The following is a 12,597-nucleotide window of genomic DNA, read 5'->3' as shown; positions in this document are numbered from 1 at the left end:
GGTTAGGATTGCAATTGAATACGTTTCCTTACATGAGCAACAACTACCTATGGAAAACCAGTATTACTCTCCCTTAGGAGAAATTAAACGGACACTTGATATAGATTTGACAGAATTCAACTAAATGAATTGTTATCCAATCAAATTTAAGTTGAATACTGGTGTCAGGATTACAGTTATCTCGGATGATAAAGCCGAATACATCACCACTGGATTTAAAGTTGTCTTCAATCAGAGTTGGCATATCTGCAGCGTGGTGGCTCTGTGGTTAGCACTGCTGCCTCACAGCACCAGGGACTTGGGTTCAATTCCATCCTTGGGCAATTGTCTGTGTGGAGTTTGCATATTCTCCCTCTGTCTGTGTGACTTTCCTTCCACAATCCAAAGATGTGCAAATTCGGTAAATTGACCACGCTAAATTGCCCATAGTGTTCAGGGATGTGTAGGTTAGGTACATTAATCAGGGATTCTGGATTAGTGGTGCTGGAAGAGCACAGCAGTTCAGGCAGCATCCAAGTAGCTTCGAAATCGATGTTTCGGGCAAAAGCCCTTCATCAGGAATAAAGGCAGTGAGCCTGAAGCGTGGAGAGATAAGCTAGAGGAGGGTGGGGGTGGGGAGAAAGTAGCATAGAGTACAATGGGTGAGTGGGGGAGGGGATGAAGGTGATAGGTCAAGGAGGAGAGGGTGGAGTGGATAGGTGGAAAAGAAGATAGGCAGGTAGGACAAGTCCGGACAAGTTATGGGGACAGTTACTGAGCTGGAAGTTTAGAACTAGGGTGAGGTGGGGGAACTGTCCTATCCCCCCTAGTCCAGGAACTCCCCACATACGTTTGAGACACCACCCACGCCCTCCACCTCCTCCAAGACTTCCGTTTCCATGGCCCCCAATGCCTCATCTTCACCATGGATATCCAATCCCTCTACACCTCCATCCGCTATGACCAGGGCCTCCAACCCCTCCGGTTTTCCTCTCCAGACATCCCCAACAGTACCCTTCCACCAACACTCTCATTCGTTGGCCGAACTGGTCCTCACCCTTAACAATTTCTCCTTTGAATCCTCCCACTTCCTCCAGACCAAAGGGGTAGCCATGGGCACACGTATGGGCCCCAGCTATGCCTTTCTCTTTGGTGGCTATGTAGAACAGTTGATCTTCTGTAATTACACCAGCATCACTCCCCACCTCTTCCTCCGCTACATTGATGACTGCATTGGCGCCACCTCGTGCTCCCGTGAGGAGGTTGAGCAATTCATCAACTTCACCAACACATTCCACCCTGACCTTAAATTTACCTGAACCATCTCTGACACCTCCCTCCCCTTCCTGGACCTCTCCATCTCCATTAATGACGACCGACTTGACACTGACATTTTTACAAACCCACCGACTCCCTCAGCTACCTGGATTACACCTCTTCCCACCCTACCTCTTGCAAAAACGCCATCCCGTATTCCCAATTCCTCCGCCTCCGCCGTATCTGCTCCCAGGAGGACCAGTTCCACCATAGGACACACCAGATGGCCTTCTTCTTCAGAGACCGCAATTTCCCTTCCCACGTGGTTGAAGATGCCCTCCAATGCATTTCATCCACATCTCGCACCTCTGCCCTCAGACCCCACCACTCCAACCGTAACAAGGACAGAACGCCCCTGGTGCTCACCTTCCACCCTACCAACCTTCGCATAAACCAAATCATCCGCCGACATTTCCGCCACCTCCAAACAGACCCCACTACCAGGGATATATTTCCCTCCTCACCCCTTTCCGCCTTCCGCAAAGACCATTCCCTCCGCGACTACCTGGTCAGGTCCACGCCCCCAAACAACCCACCCTCCAATCCTGGCACTTTCCCCTGCCACCGCAGGAACTGTAAAACCTGTGCCCACACCTCCTCCCTCACCTCTATCCAAGGCCCTAAAGGAGCCTTCCACATCCATCAAAGTTTTACTTGCACATCCACTAATATCATTTATTGTATCCGTTGCTCCCGATGCGGTCTCCTCTACATTGGGGAGACTGGGTGCCTCCTAGCAGAGCGCTTTAGGGAACATCTCCGGGACACCCGCACCAATCAACCAAACCCCCCCCCGTGGCCCAACATTTCAAATCCCCCTCCCAGTCTGCCGAGGACATGGAGGTCCTGGGCCTCCTTCACCGCCGCTCCCTCACCACCAGACACCTGGAGGAAGAATGCCTCATCTTCCGCCTCGGAACACTTCAACCTCAGGGCATCAATGTGGACTTCAACAGTTTCCTCATTTCCCCTTCCCCCACCTCACCCTAGTTCTAAACTTCCAGCTCAGTAACTGTCCCCATAACTTGTCCGGACTTGTCCTACCTGCCTATCTTCTTTTCCACCTATCCACTCCACCCTCTCCTCCTTGACCTATCACCTTCATCCCCTCCCCGACTCACCCATTGTACTCTATGCTACTTTCTCCCCACCCCCACCCTCCTCTAGCTTATCTCTCCACGCTTCAGGCTCACTGCCTTTATTCCTGATGAAGGGCTTTTGCCCGAAACATCGATTTCGAAGCTACTTGGATGCTGCCTGAACTGCTGTGCTCTTCCAGCACCACTAATCCAGAATCTGGTTTCCAGCATCTGCAGTCATTGTTTTTACCATATTAATCAGGGATAAATTTAGAGGAATGAGTTTGGGTGGGATACTTTTTGGAGGGTCAGTGTGGACTTGTTGGCCGAAGGGCCTGTTTCCACGCTGTAAGGATTCTATGATTACAGTTAAAGGGATGTTGCATGTCATGCTGACATTTAAAGATCATACATATGAGGAGAACTTTGTATCATCAGCACCCATCAATGTTCCCTAATGAGTAAGAAAGCATGTCTTGCCCTAATCTCTGCATGGAGTATAGGAAATTGCAAATTCTGGGAAAAGCTCTTTGAGTGCCAGTGTCCTGACTTGTTCATATGATTAGGAAAACTTGAAATACCGAACAAATTTGTTTCGAATGCTGATACTAAGCCATTTGTTCGTTTATACATATGGAAATTCCTCATCCATAAGACCATAAGACCATAAGACCATAAGACATAGGAGTGGAAGTAAGGCCATTCGGCCCATCGAGTCCACTCCGCCATTCAATCATCCGCCATGCTGATCCACCATCAGCAAGCATGGTCAATATGGAAATTATCTCACCAGTGACTGAACCTACAGAATGGAGGTCAGGCATGGTGCCAGTTCCCCAGGTCAGTGGATCAATACAAATTTATTGTGGATCTCACTTACTCAGTATAACAGATGTGAGAAAAATTAATCCTCTGGCAACAGTTGATGAAAGTTTGGCTAAGTTTTCCACCAGCAGAATACTTATAAATCTGAAAGCCAGTAGAGCATTTTGTAGTTCTCTCTGGATGAGATATCTTGGCTCCTTACCACATCTACTATCCTTTTCAGTCAATATTATTTCAATCAACTAACTCTAGTATTGCTTCTGTCCTGGAATTTTCCAGTACTGTTCAATATTCTACAGGGACAAGGTGGCACCATATAGAATAATGGGTTAATCCTGATGGGTTAATTGTAGAAAATGAGATCACTTCTATAGATGTGCTACAGTCTCAAGAACACACCAAACTGTCCTGAAAAAGGATCACTGGACCTGAAATATAATTCTGCTTTCTCGCCTCAAATGCTTCCAGACCTGCTGAGCTTTATCAGCAATTTTTTCTGTTTTTGTTTTTTGACTTCCAGTATCCATAATTCTTTTTTTAAAGCTGCAAACCAAGTTGTTTCTGTACCCTGGTGATAGCTCCGTGAGATAACATGATGTCTTGAAATCTTCCCAAGCAACAGATCTTACACTGAATGACAGTATTCTTACAGATTCCATTTTTTGCTCTGTTATGTGGTCAGCAAGGATATTGGAGTACAGGTTTTGGGGGGTTTCTTTCTCTGGAACAGCCTGAAGGATGTTAAAAACCTGTATTGTGCTTCAAGCACATTATTGGATTCAGAATCCAAGAATGCCACCATTGAGAAAAAAGCTTTTGTGGTTACTCAAGTCTATGAAAAATATTCTGATGACATTTTGGACTGAAAGTCAGAACTAAAACGGATCCTAAACTTTCGGTCTCTTTATTAGATGAAAGCGTTTGTAAAATTGACTGTTCATATACAACAATGTTGCCTCAGACATATGAGATTCTTGACTGAGATGTAGTACGTCTGAAACAAATATCAAAGGCAAGCAGATGCTCTTTCCAGAGCCACAGTTGATAGACTTGTATCTGATGATTATGATTTTGGGGCTGAAGTACGCCCAGGCGACAGCACTATTTTGGCCAGCCTTACCAAATAGTCTTAATCTCACCACAGAAGAAGGATCCTAGCTGTGTTATTGTTCACAAGTATAGCATTCAAGAATGACCTGGCAATCAGTTTGCACACTGTGCTATGACGACTATTTTGAACACATGCAGCACTTCTCTATCATCAAAGATTTCCCTTTTTCTGGTGATTGGCTGGCATTTCCCTGTTCATTATGGAATGACATTCTTCAGAGGATTCACCCAAGACCCTCAGATATCTCCAAGTGCAGAGGAAGAGCTTATGCGACGTTTCATGGCCAGGGATATCCAGTTAGAGTGCCTTACAGTTACTTGTAATACACATTTCATACGCAGTATTGAATGATAGGTCACTCTCATTCCTATTGAATTTCCTGACAGAGCTTGGGTTTGTGTGGGCAAAAACCTGTTTGCGTGTGAGTTAATTCTTACTTGATTATGGTTGCTTACACTTTAACATAGTTTGAGGTTAATTAACTGGCATCAATGACCACTGAAACCTATTTGGATTAGATTACTTACAGAGTGGCAACAGGCCCTTCAGCCCAACAAGCCACATCAACCCTCCGAAGAGCAACCCACCCAGACCCATTCCCCTATATTTACCCCTTCACCCAACATTATGGGCAATTTAGCATGGCCAATTCACCGAACCTGCACATCTTTGGACTGTGGGAGGAAACCGGAGCACGCGGAGGAGACCCACGCAGACATGGGGAGAATGTGCAAACTCCACATAGACAGTCGCCTGAGGCAGGAATTGAATCCGGGTCTCTGGCACTGTGAGGCAGTAGCGCTAACCACTGCACCACTGTGCCGCCCACTTTGGAGAGTGCTATGTGAGATGTTCACCATTCATAGTATCCCAGATATTACTACATTCAAACATTTGCTGTTAAAATGTACAAAACATTTGCAAAGACCTTTTACTTCCAAGACATCATATATTTGGTCACATATTCTTAGTCCAAAGAAGGGACAGAAATGAATACTTCAGACAGTCAACAACAATCCAGCTTTCTTTACTGCCCAGCTCATTTACTGCTCCCACCCACTCTGCTTTAACCACTGTTGGGGTGCAGATAACAAATCAGCTTCCTATGTTTTCCAGTAACTTGCTTCCATTGAGCAATAGTGGAGTTGTTCAGACTGTTTCCCAAAAGAGCTGCTAACTCCAAAGTAAGAAGGCACAAAGTATAATAAACTTCACTTAAATTTCTAGTTTAGAAACTGGTCAACTGCTCTGGATAAGGAAGTCACAGAAAGGGTATTTTTGGACTGAGTGCACCTTTCAGGTAGGACTTAAAATTACATCTTCCAAAGGATTGTTAATCTCATCTCATTATTCTGACCTATCCACTTATCTTCCTTACCATTGGAACCACCTGCCTCACTGGAATAGAATCAGGCATCACTGAGGGGGTGTCATGAATTACCATTGCTTTAACTTGATCCTTTGGTTCATACTACCCATTCAGAGAGTATGATCAAGCAAATCTTTGATCGATGGAAACCAGTAGAGTTCACCATTTTACCTCGTTTCTATATCCTCCCATAGTTCTTTTTTAACCCACATATCACCATAGATGAATCAAGTCAGATAGGAAGATTTTTAACCAGTTAGGAAACAAGAGTTATGGGGAAAAGGCAGGAAGTGGAGGTAATGACTAACAGATCAGCCACAGAGGAATGGTGGAGCAGACTCAATGGGCTGAATGGCCAACTTCTGCTCCTATACCTTACGGGTCTTATAAGTTAAGGACTTGAGGCGAGGGTAAGAGAGATGATAACAAAGTATGGAGTAATTACTGTAACAAGGAGTAACTTAAGTAACACAGTTGAGAATATGTAAAGATGATAATCAATGTTTTTAATGTGGGAACAAAGTGTGGGGAGTGGTATTGCGTAAAGTCTTTAGGACCCTGGAGCAACCTTCTGATGGTGTCAGCAAGTTGCTTCCCACAGGACAAAAGTAGCATGGTGGAGGCAGAGCGAAGTTAAAGTGAAGAGGGAAGAACATGCAGATAACAATCTCTCAATAACTTATCAATAAGCTCTGAATGTGGTAGATCTCAGATTACCATGTAAAGTTGAAGAGTGTTATAATGAATAAGGTTTATTGTCACATCTACTTACATGAGTGCAGTGAAATGTTTACAAAGCCACCAGTTAGGATACCATCTTAGATACAATAAACAGTTCTACAAAACTTGAACTTGCAGACAATTTTTGTCAGTCTCTTTACCAGCATATCTTGGATAAAAATGCCAGCTGTGGCTCGAAAACCATGGAGGAAAAGTTGTAATAATTTCAATCCTGGTATTAACTTAAGGGGTCTTTGCTAATTATTTTGAAATGTCTGCTTTCTCTCACTACACTTAAAAATCTGGGACTTTTTGACAATTCAAAAAGGCATCATTAAAGTACAAGGTATTACATGAAAAAAAAATTGAGGCCAATTAACCCAAGTGAATTGCTTTCCTTTGATGCCTTCACTTAGTACCAGCAATTGAAGCTTACAGTGTAAATTTATCATATGGACATTTCTGATATTGACTTCCTTCTAAACCATGTTGTTTGGCCTGCTCACACATTCCCTGCAATGATTAACACACTGTATTGGATACCTGATGACATCATGTTACTGCTCAAAAGCCTACAAAAGGTTTGTGGCCAGTTATCAGCATAGTTATTGTGCTGCCCTCAAAATTCAAGCTGCAGTTTCCTGTCCCCAAATCTCCTAACCAGCAACAGTGATAAGATTGAGATAGAGGAGGAGGAGATTTGTATAATCAAATTTAGAAACGTATGCAAGAAAAAGTTTGGCAAGAATGCCATGGACAACTGATTACATTGAATGGCTATTTTAAAAAAAAGTAGCCAAATCTTCCAACAAGAAAACTGCCCCCAAACAGTTTTGTTCTTAAAAGGGAAACCTAAATGTTAACTATGAAAGCTTCTACATACAAATTTCATTAAAAAGAGACAGACAGTCATCTGAAATACTATTACTTGCATGTAATTAGTGAGTCATGTGGAACACTTATTTGTCATGTCTTCAATTATAGTGTTGTATTACTTGCAGACAGTTTATAATGCATATGATATAAAATGCATTCATATTTCATTTCTTGCTTACCTCTTAAAATGTGTTGCAAAAAATAAAATCATTGCAGCCTTTCTAATGTAGCAAATTAGATGAACTTAGCCCGACAACATTTCACCACATTGTTTAAGTTACTGGAATACCTATTCCAAATTTGGTAATCATACCATAATGTTAGCTGGATTTAAATGTGCCATTGAAATAAACTGTGTAAGGTGATGACATTTCTAACTATTTATGTCCAGTTTAAAAAAAAAGGCAAAAAAAACTAAACATGCCAGCTTTAGTTTGCATGTTAGCCACAGACATTGCTTGCTTTATTGTAAACTAAACATGAAAAATTAACTGTAATATTGAGGTGCCATTACAGGACATAAACAAAAACAAAGTTGCTATTCACTGTCTGGAGAACATTTTTTATTGGATTCACAAACTATGCCAACAAAGTACATATTCAACTGACTTAACTGCTGTTTAAACAGCCTATTGTAAACTTAATAGCAAAAATATCTGTGCATTCAAAAACAATACAGTTATAGTTTCAATACTGCATCTATCTTGGCAGTGTGCTTTCTCACATCGAGATGTACATCACTTTGGTTCTTTTAGAAGTCTGAATTCTCTTCAGAGTAATCGTTTGCATCACCATCATCTGACCTCACTGAAACCCGGAAATGGCGCCTCAGGAAGCCACCATATCTTTTTTGATTATCCCATTTATATCTTGGTCTACCAATTCTCCTCATGAAACCCCCATATCTCTTTTGCAGCTCCATATTTTGATCTTCTTCATCACCAAGTTCTGCATTTCTCTTGAAACCAAAGCCTTTCATGAATCCTCCATAACGCTTTTCCTCTTGGGTGTTGGGGCTGACACTACTTTTTTCCAGTAGATTCTCCACTGCAGCTGCAAGTTCCTGAGTATTCTTCCCTAATTCAGTGGCATCCCTGTCACCAAACTTTGGCAGAATCCCTCCATACTTCAGATTTTGTCGATTGTAACCATTTTGTTGGGCTAATTGTTTGGCATAAATTCTGCTCTTGTCGATTTTCAAGAAGCCCCCATCATGATTACCAAGATGATTGCGCGGTTTTCCAAACTGTGTCTCTGCACTCTCATCTTCCTTTTCATCAGTGCCTAGGTCAAGAAGGGCTTCATCCACAATGCCAAAATGGTCAGGCTTGTATGAGTGAAATGCTTTGTCACATTTTTCCCACTCATTGGTAGAAAGCACTACCCCTTCACACTCTAAAGTGCAGGTCTGGAAAATAACAATCAGAAGACAGCACTTTTCACAGCTACATTAACATTCACAAGTCCTTAATCCACACAAATTGAGAGAACAATTTTATTAGACTCAGAGGCCATCATTTGTAACAAATAGGTTAACAACTAGCCATTATATTTCACTATTTTTCAAGAAAGCACATGGAACAATGAATGTCAATTCCAGATGGTGTGGCCCAGGCTCAAATACCTAATTTGAGAGTAGTGAAGGACACTTATTTGACCCCATAACATGTAATGGGCAGCTAATGTGTAAAAAGTAGGTAAAGATAAAGAAACCCGAGATAATCTTCTGCTCCAGAGCTCAGTAGGTTGCAGTATTCACTGATGTACTTGGTACTGACTTTTATTTGTTATAAACCTACCAAATACGGTCATTTTCCAACTTCCTTGCACTGAAAAGCAGTTGAAAAAGTTAGAATTTGTGCGTGCAAGGATTATTTAAATTTTAAACAGTAAAATGAGAAAATTACTGGCGAACAATCTCTCAGATCCTGAAAAATAAAACAATTTTGTGCGTCTCTCAGAGCAAGGTTTACTTTTATCTCACCTGGTGATGTCGGACATCCGAGTGTTGCGGACAGTTTCCGCCTCTATTTAAGAATTGCAACATTTCGGCTAAGATCTTTCTGTAGTTATACCAGAAGAACTGCTTTACAAATGAACTTTCTTTTCAAAGACTAAACAAGAGGATCTATCCCTACATTCCTTTTAAAAAGGACAGTCCCGTGCTTAACACGTTCAGCAGGTAAGAGGGGTTTAGTTCCGTACACCTCAAACCTGGCAATATATTTACCAACCCGGAGGGCAACCAGAGCAACGGACTAACAGAACAAATAGAAGGATTGAAAAATTGTCAATCTTGAGCTTTAGTTATGGTCGTTCAATCAGGAACCAAAGCTTTAAAGATGTTAGTGAACACCCCTCGGTTGACCACTTGCTGTCGGTTTTGGCAGCTAGCGTTTGAATGTCCTCAATATGTCGTAGAAAACGATTACCCGCGTGACCCGTTTAATCTGTATTGGCTGCATTTAACGTTTTGTTGACAAAAAGTACCTGTAGCTATTTAACCACATTTAATTGTCAACACTATTCCATCTAGATACGTTCTGCTTCATCAGTTTCCGTCTGTTCTGCAATTGCTCGTAGTTATTAGGGGCTCCACGGGATACCGCTCTTGTTGCTGCCCGTATATCACTTACGGTTTCTAGTCGCCTGGGTCCATTATATTCGGCTACATTCTACTGTATACTTCTGACCTGGAATTGAACACATTTCCATTTAACAGAAATTATTGGAGAAACTCAGCAAGTCCGGCAGCATCCGTAGAGAGAAACATTCCAGTTTCATCGAGCCCGGAATGACCCCTGTTGAGAATTCAGTCAGATCGGAGTCGTTAACTCGGTTTCCCTCTCCACAGAGAGGCTGCCAGACCTGCTGAGTTTCCCGAGCCCTCTGTTTACTCAGATGTCCAGCATCCGCAGTGTGTATTTCCAGATCTTTTGTCACGCATCGCGGCACAAAGCTAACAGTAAACATACTATCGTGGAGATTGGAATTCTATGTAATCTGCTGTTTAGGGCATTGGTATCGGTATATATGGTTTCATCACCATTCCTAACATGTTGATTTGAATGCAGATAGAGAAACGTACAACTTAACTGGACCAACTGTCGCACATAAATGACGGATTTCTTTTCTTCAGTAGAATTAGTTAATGGAGTTTAATTAGGATGAATATCTGGCTGACTAGTATTGGTGTCCCTTAAGCTGCAGTGTCTTGTGTCCCTTAAGCTTAGTGACTTGAAACGAATGAGTGAGACTTCTGAATATGTGGAGTAGGATGAGACACTGGTTTGTCACCAGTTGACTAATGTAGAAAACTACAGCTTGTACTGAGGTAGAGAGGAGCTTTATTCACGTCTGTTGGCTGTGTTTGCCGGACGGTATGGTCGGGTATCGTTATCTTACCAATGGTTTGATAGAGCTGTCCAGGACTGAATTACATGTCGAACACCAGTTGGCACAATCCGCGTGAACCGTGTGCAGTGGACTAAAGGACAACACCAGGACAAACACACTCCACTCCATCGCCAGCTTCTGAAACATCAAGTGTAATATTCTCTAGAACGTTGTATCCAATTCAACATTCGGTTGCAAAAAAGAAACATATCGAGGTTTCAGATCTAAACTTTTAGACAAGGATTTGGATGGATTCGAAAACAGTGTTACCTGGAAGGCGCTTATCCCGATCCCGAAGAAGCGATTACATTTTCTATTTTCATCGTCAACTTCCATCAAGCTGACCTTAGTCTCTACAACTTGGATGGTTTTCAACAATGGATTTACAGAAATACCCCAAGATTATGGAACCGACTTTGAAGTATTACGTTGTTACTTTATTTTGTCGTTAGCACCACTTGCAGAATTTTGGTTGGCTCAAGAGGTTTCTAAAATTTAAATATTCAAATCGATACCTATGACAGATTCCATCCCTGTCGTGCTTACACCTTCACGAACATGCATTTCAACACTTCAAATAAAACGCATCAGCTATTCAAAAAGTAAAATTATGTGGCTCAGTTCTTTACATCGGAAGATCTTGCCCAAAGACCCAGTGTATATGATTGTCCAGCTAAGACTAAATGCTAATAAAACCTAAGTAAACTAGATTTGAACAACAAGTGCACAAACATAATTCACAGTTTATGGGGGGGGGGGGGGGGGTCACCTGTAATATCTAAAACAAAATGTTACAATTCAATGAAGATATGCGGGAATCTCTTGTCCCACAGATGTATTGGGTGAACTTCTGCCAATGAGAAATTTCTTGGCGAGGCAACCAGTTTAGATCTTTGTAGTGCAATTGCAAGGAATTGGAATTCTGAGCAAATCATTGTTAGCCAAAGCAAATAGTGCACAGCCTTCACCATCCCCCTCAGAGTTAATCGGTCGAGAACCGATCTTTGAGAATACGCTCAGATGGTGTTCAGAGATGAGCAGCTGTTAGGCACATTGCTGTATAGTAGAATTATTCATTTCAGGTGGAAACGGACTTTTAAATGGTCACCGAGAAAGGTTAGCTATCACAAATATGAACCCCAGGGTAGTTTCACGTTACAAATCGGTCATTTAATCTGCATCCTTCCAGTCAAATGTACGATTCCCATCAATACCAACTGACACTTGATGAGTACTTACTTTCAAATTACCTGGATATTCCTTGAGAACAAAAACGTCGGGATCGTTGCAGTTTTACGAATAAAGTGTTGACTCCCTTTGTGAAGCTCGCCTTATAGAAGCCGCTCCTGTCCACACAGGCAGCTCTAGCTTTGTGAAGTGAAGCTGAGATCCAGGATTTTCCAACCTGCAGCCTCCAGCGTCCGCTATTTATTTGCCCGCGGCATTGTGCTGACATTGGCGACGCTGAGTGCACGTCTTTTTTGAGCCAATGAGTACACCGATTGGATTAATTATGGACCAGCAATTTCCTCAAATGCTACCAACATATTTTATAGCATAGCCATCATACTCCCGCGCAATGTTACAAAGACAAGGACAATTCGGGGTTTAAAAATATCAGGCATTAAATTAAATACTAATTACATTTGGCTGGTGCTACTTTGATAGTTGATATTTTCTTCCTTTCAGATGCACTTTTTATGCTGGAGCCCAGCATTCGCCGTTTTAATGGAATCACTCGTTACATTTCCCCTGTATAGTTTAAACCCAATTACCTTTCATTTCTGGGCGGCACATGAGCAGTTATAATTTCTCGCTGTATTCTCCAACGGTAATGTAGAGCTGTTTTAATTCTAATTGAAAATGTATGGATGAAGAGATTTCATTCAAACTGTTTCCTAACTTCCCTCTGCCTCTTGCAAGTG

At 42.2% G+C, this 12,597-nt stretch overlaps 1 protein-coding gene across 2 annotated transcripts; it reads right to left on the bottom strand.

The window, feature by feature from the left end:
* Positions 1–7,817: 7,817 nt before the first annotated feature.
* On the bottom strand, positions 7,818–12,092 carry pdyn (prodynorphin). Of its 2 annotated transcripts, none has more exons than XM_072556577.1 (3): positions 11,923–12,092; positions 10,682–10,810; positions 7,818–8,684 (listed from the first exon to the last, which is right to left on the bottom strand). In XM_072556577.1, exons 2-3 carry the CDS (start codon positions 10,799–10,801, stop codon positions 8,028–8,030), a joined length of 777 nt encoding a protein of 258 aa, XP_072412678.1. In that variant the 5' UTR covers positions 10,802–10,810; positions 11,923–12,092; the 3' UTR covers positions 7,818–8,027. The 2 variants fall into 2 exon arrangements, with proteins under 2 accessions (XP_072412678.1, XP_072412677.1); XM_072556576.1 differs by having other exon boundaries at positions 11,912–12,091.
* Positions 12,093–12,597: the final 505 nt, after the last annotated feature.

Source organism: Chiloscyllium punctatum, chromosome 37 (assembly GCF_047496795.1).
Source record: "Chiloscyllium punctatum isolate Juve2018m chromosome 37, sChiPun1.3, whole genome shotgun sequence".
NCBI lineage: Eukaryota > Metazoa > Chordata > Chondrichthyes > Orectolobiformes > Hemiscylliidae > Chiloscyllium > Chiloscyllium punctatum.
The sequence above is the reverse complement of the archived record's forward strand: the minus strand, read 5'-3'. Positions and strand labels throughout refer to the sequence as shown.

Excerpts from the sequence above, each read along its gene's own strand:
- pdyn (XM_072556577.1), bottom strand. The coding sequence starts at position 10,801 with ATGGAGTGGAGTGTGTTTGTCCTGGTGTTGTCCTTTAGTCCACTGCAC. Across the intron at positions 8,685-10,681 it reads ACAGCTCTATCAAACCATTG|ACCTGCACTTTAGAGTGTGA; the intron begins GTAAGATAACGA and ends GTTATTTTCCAG.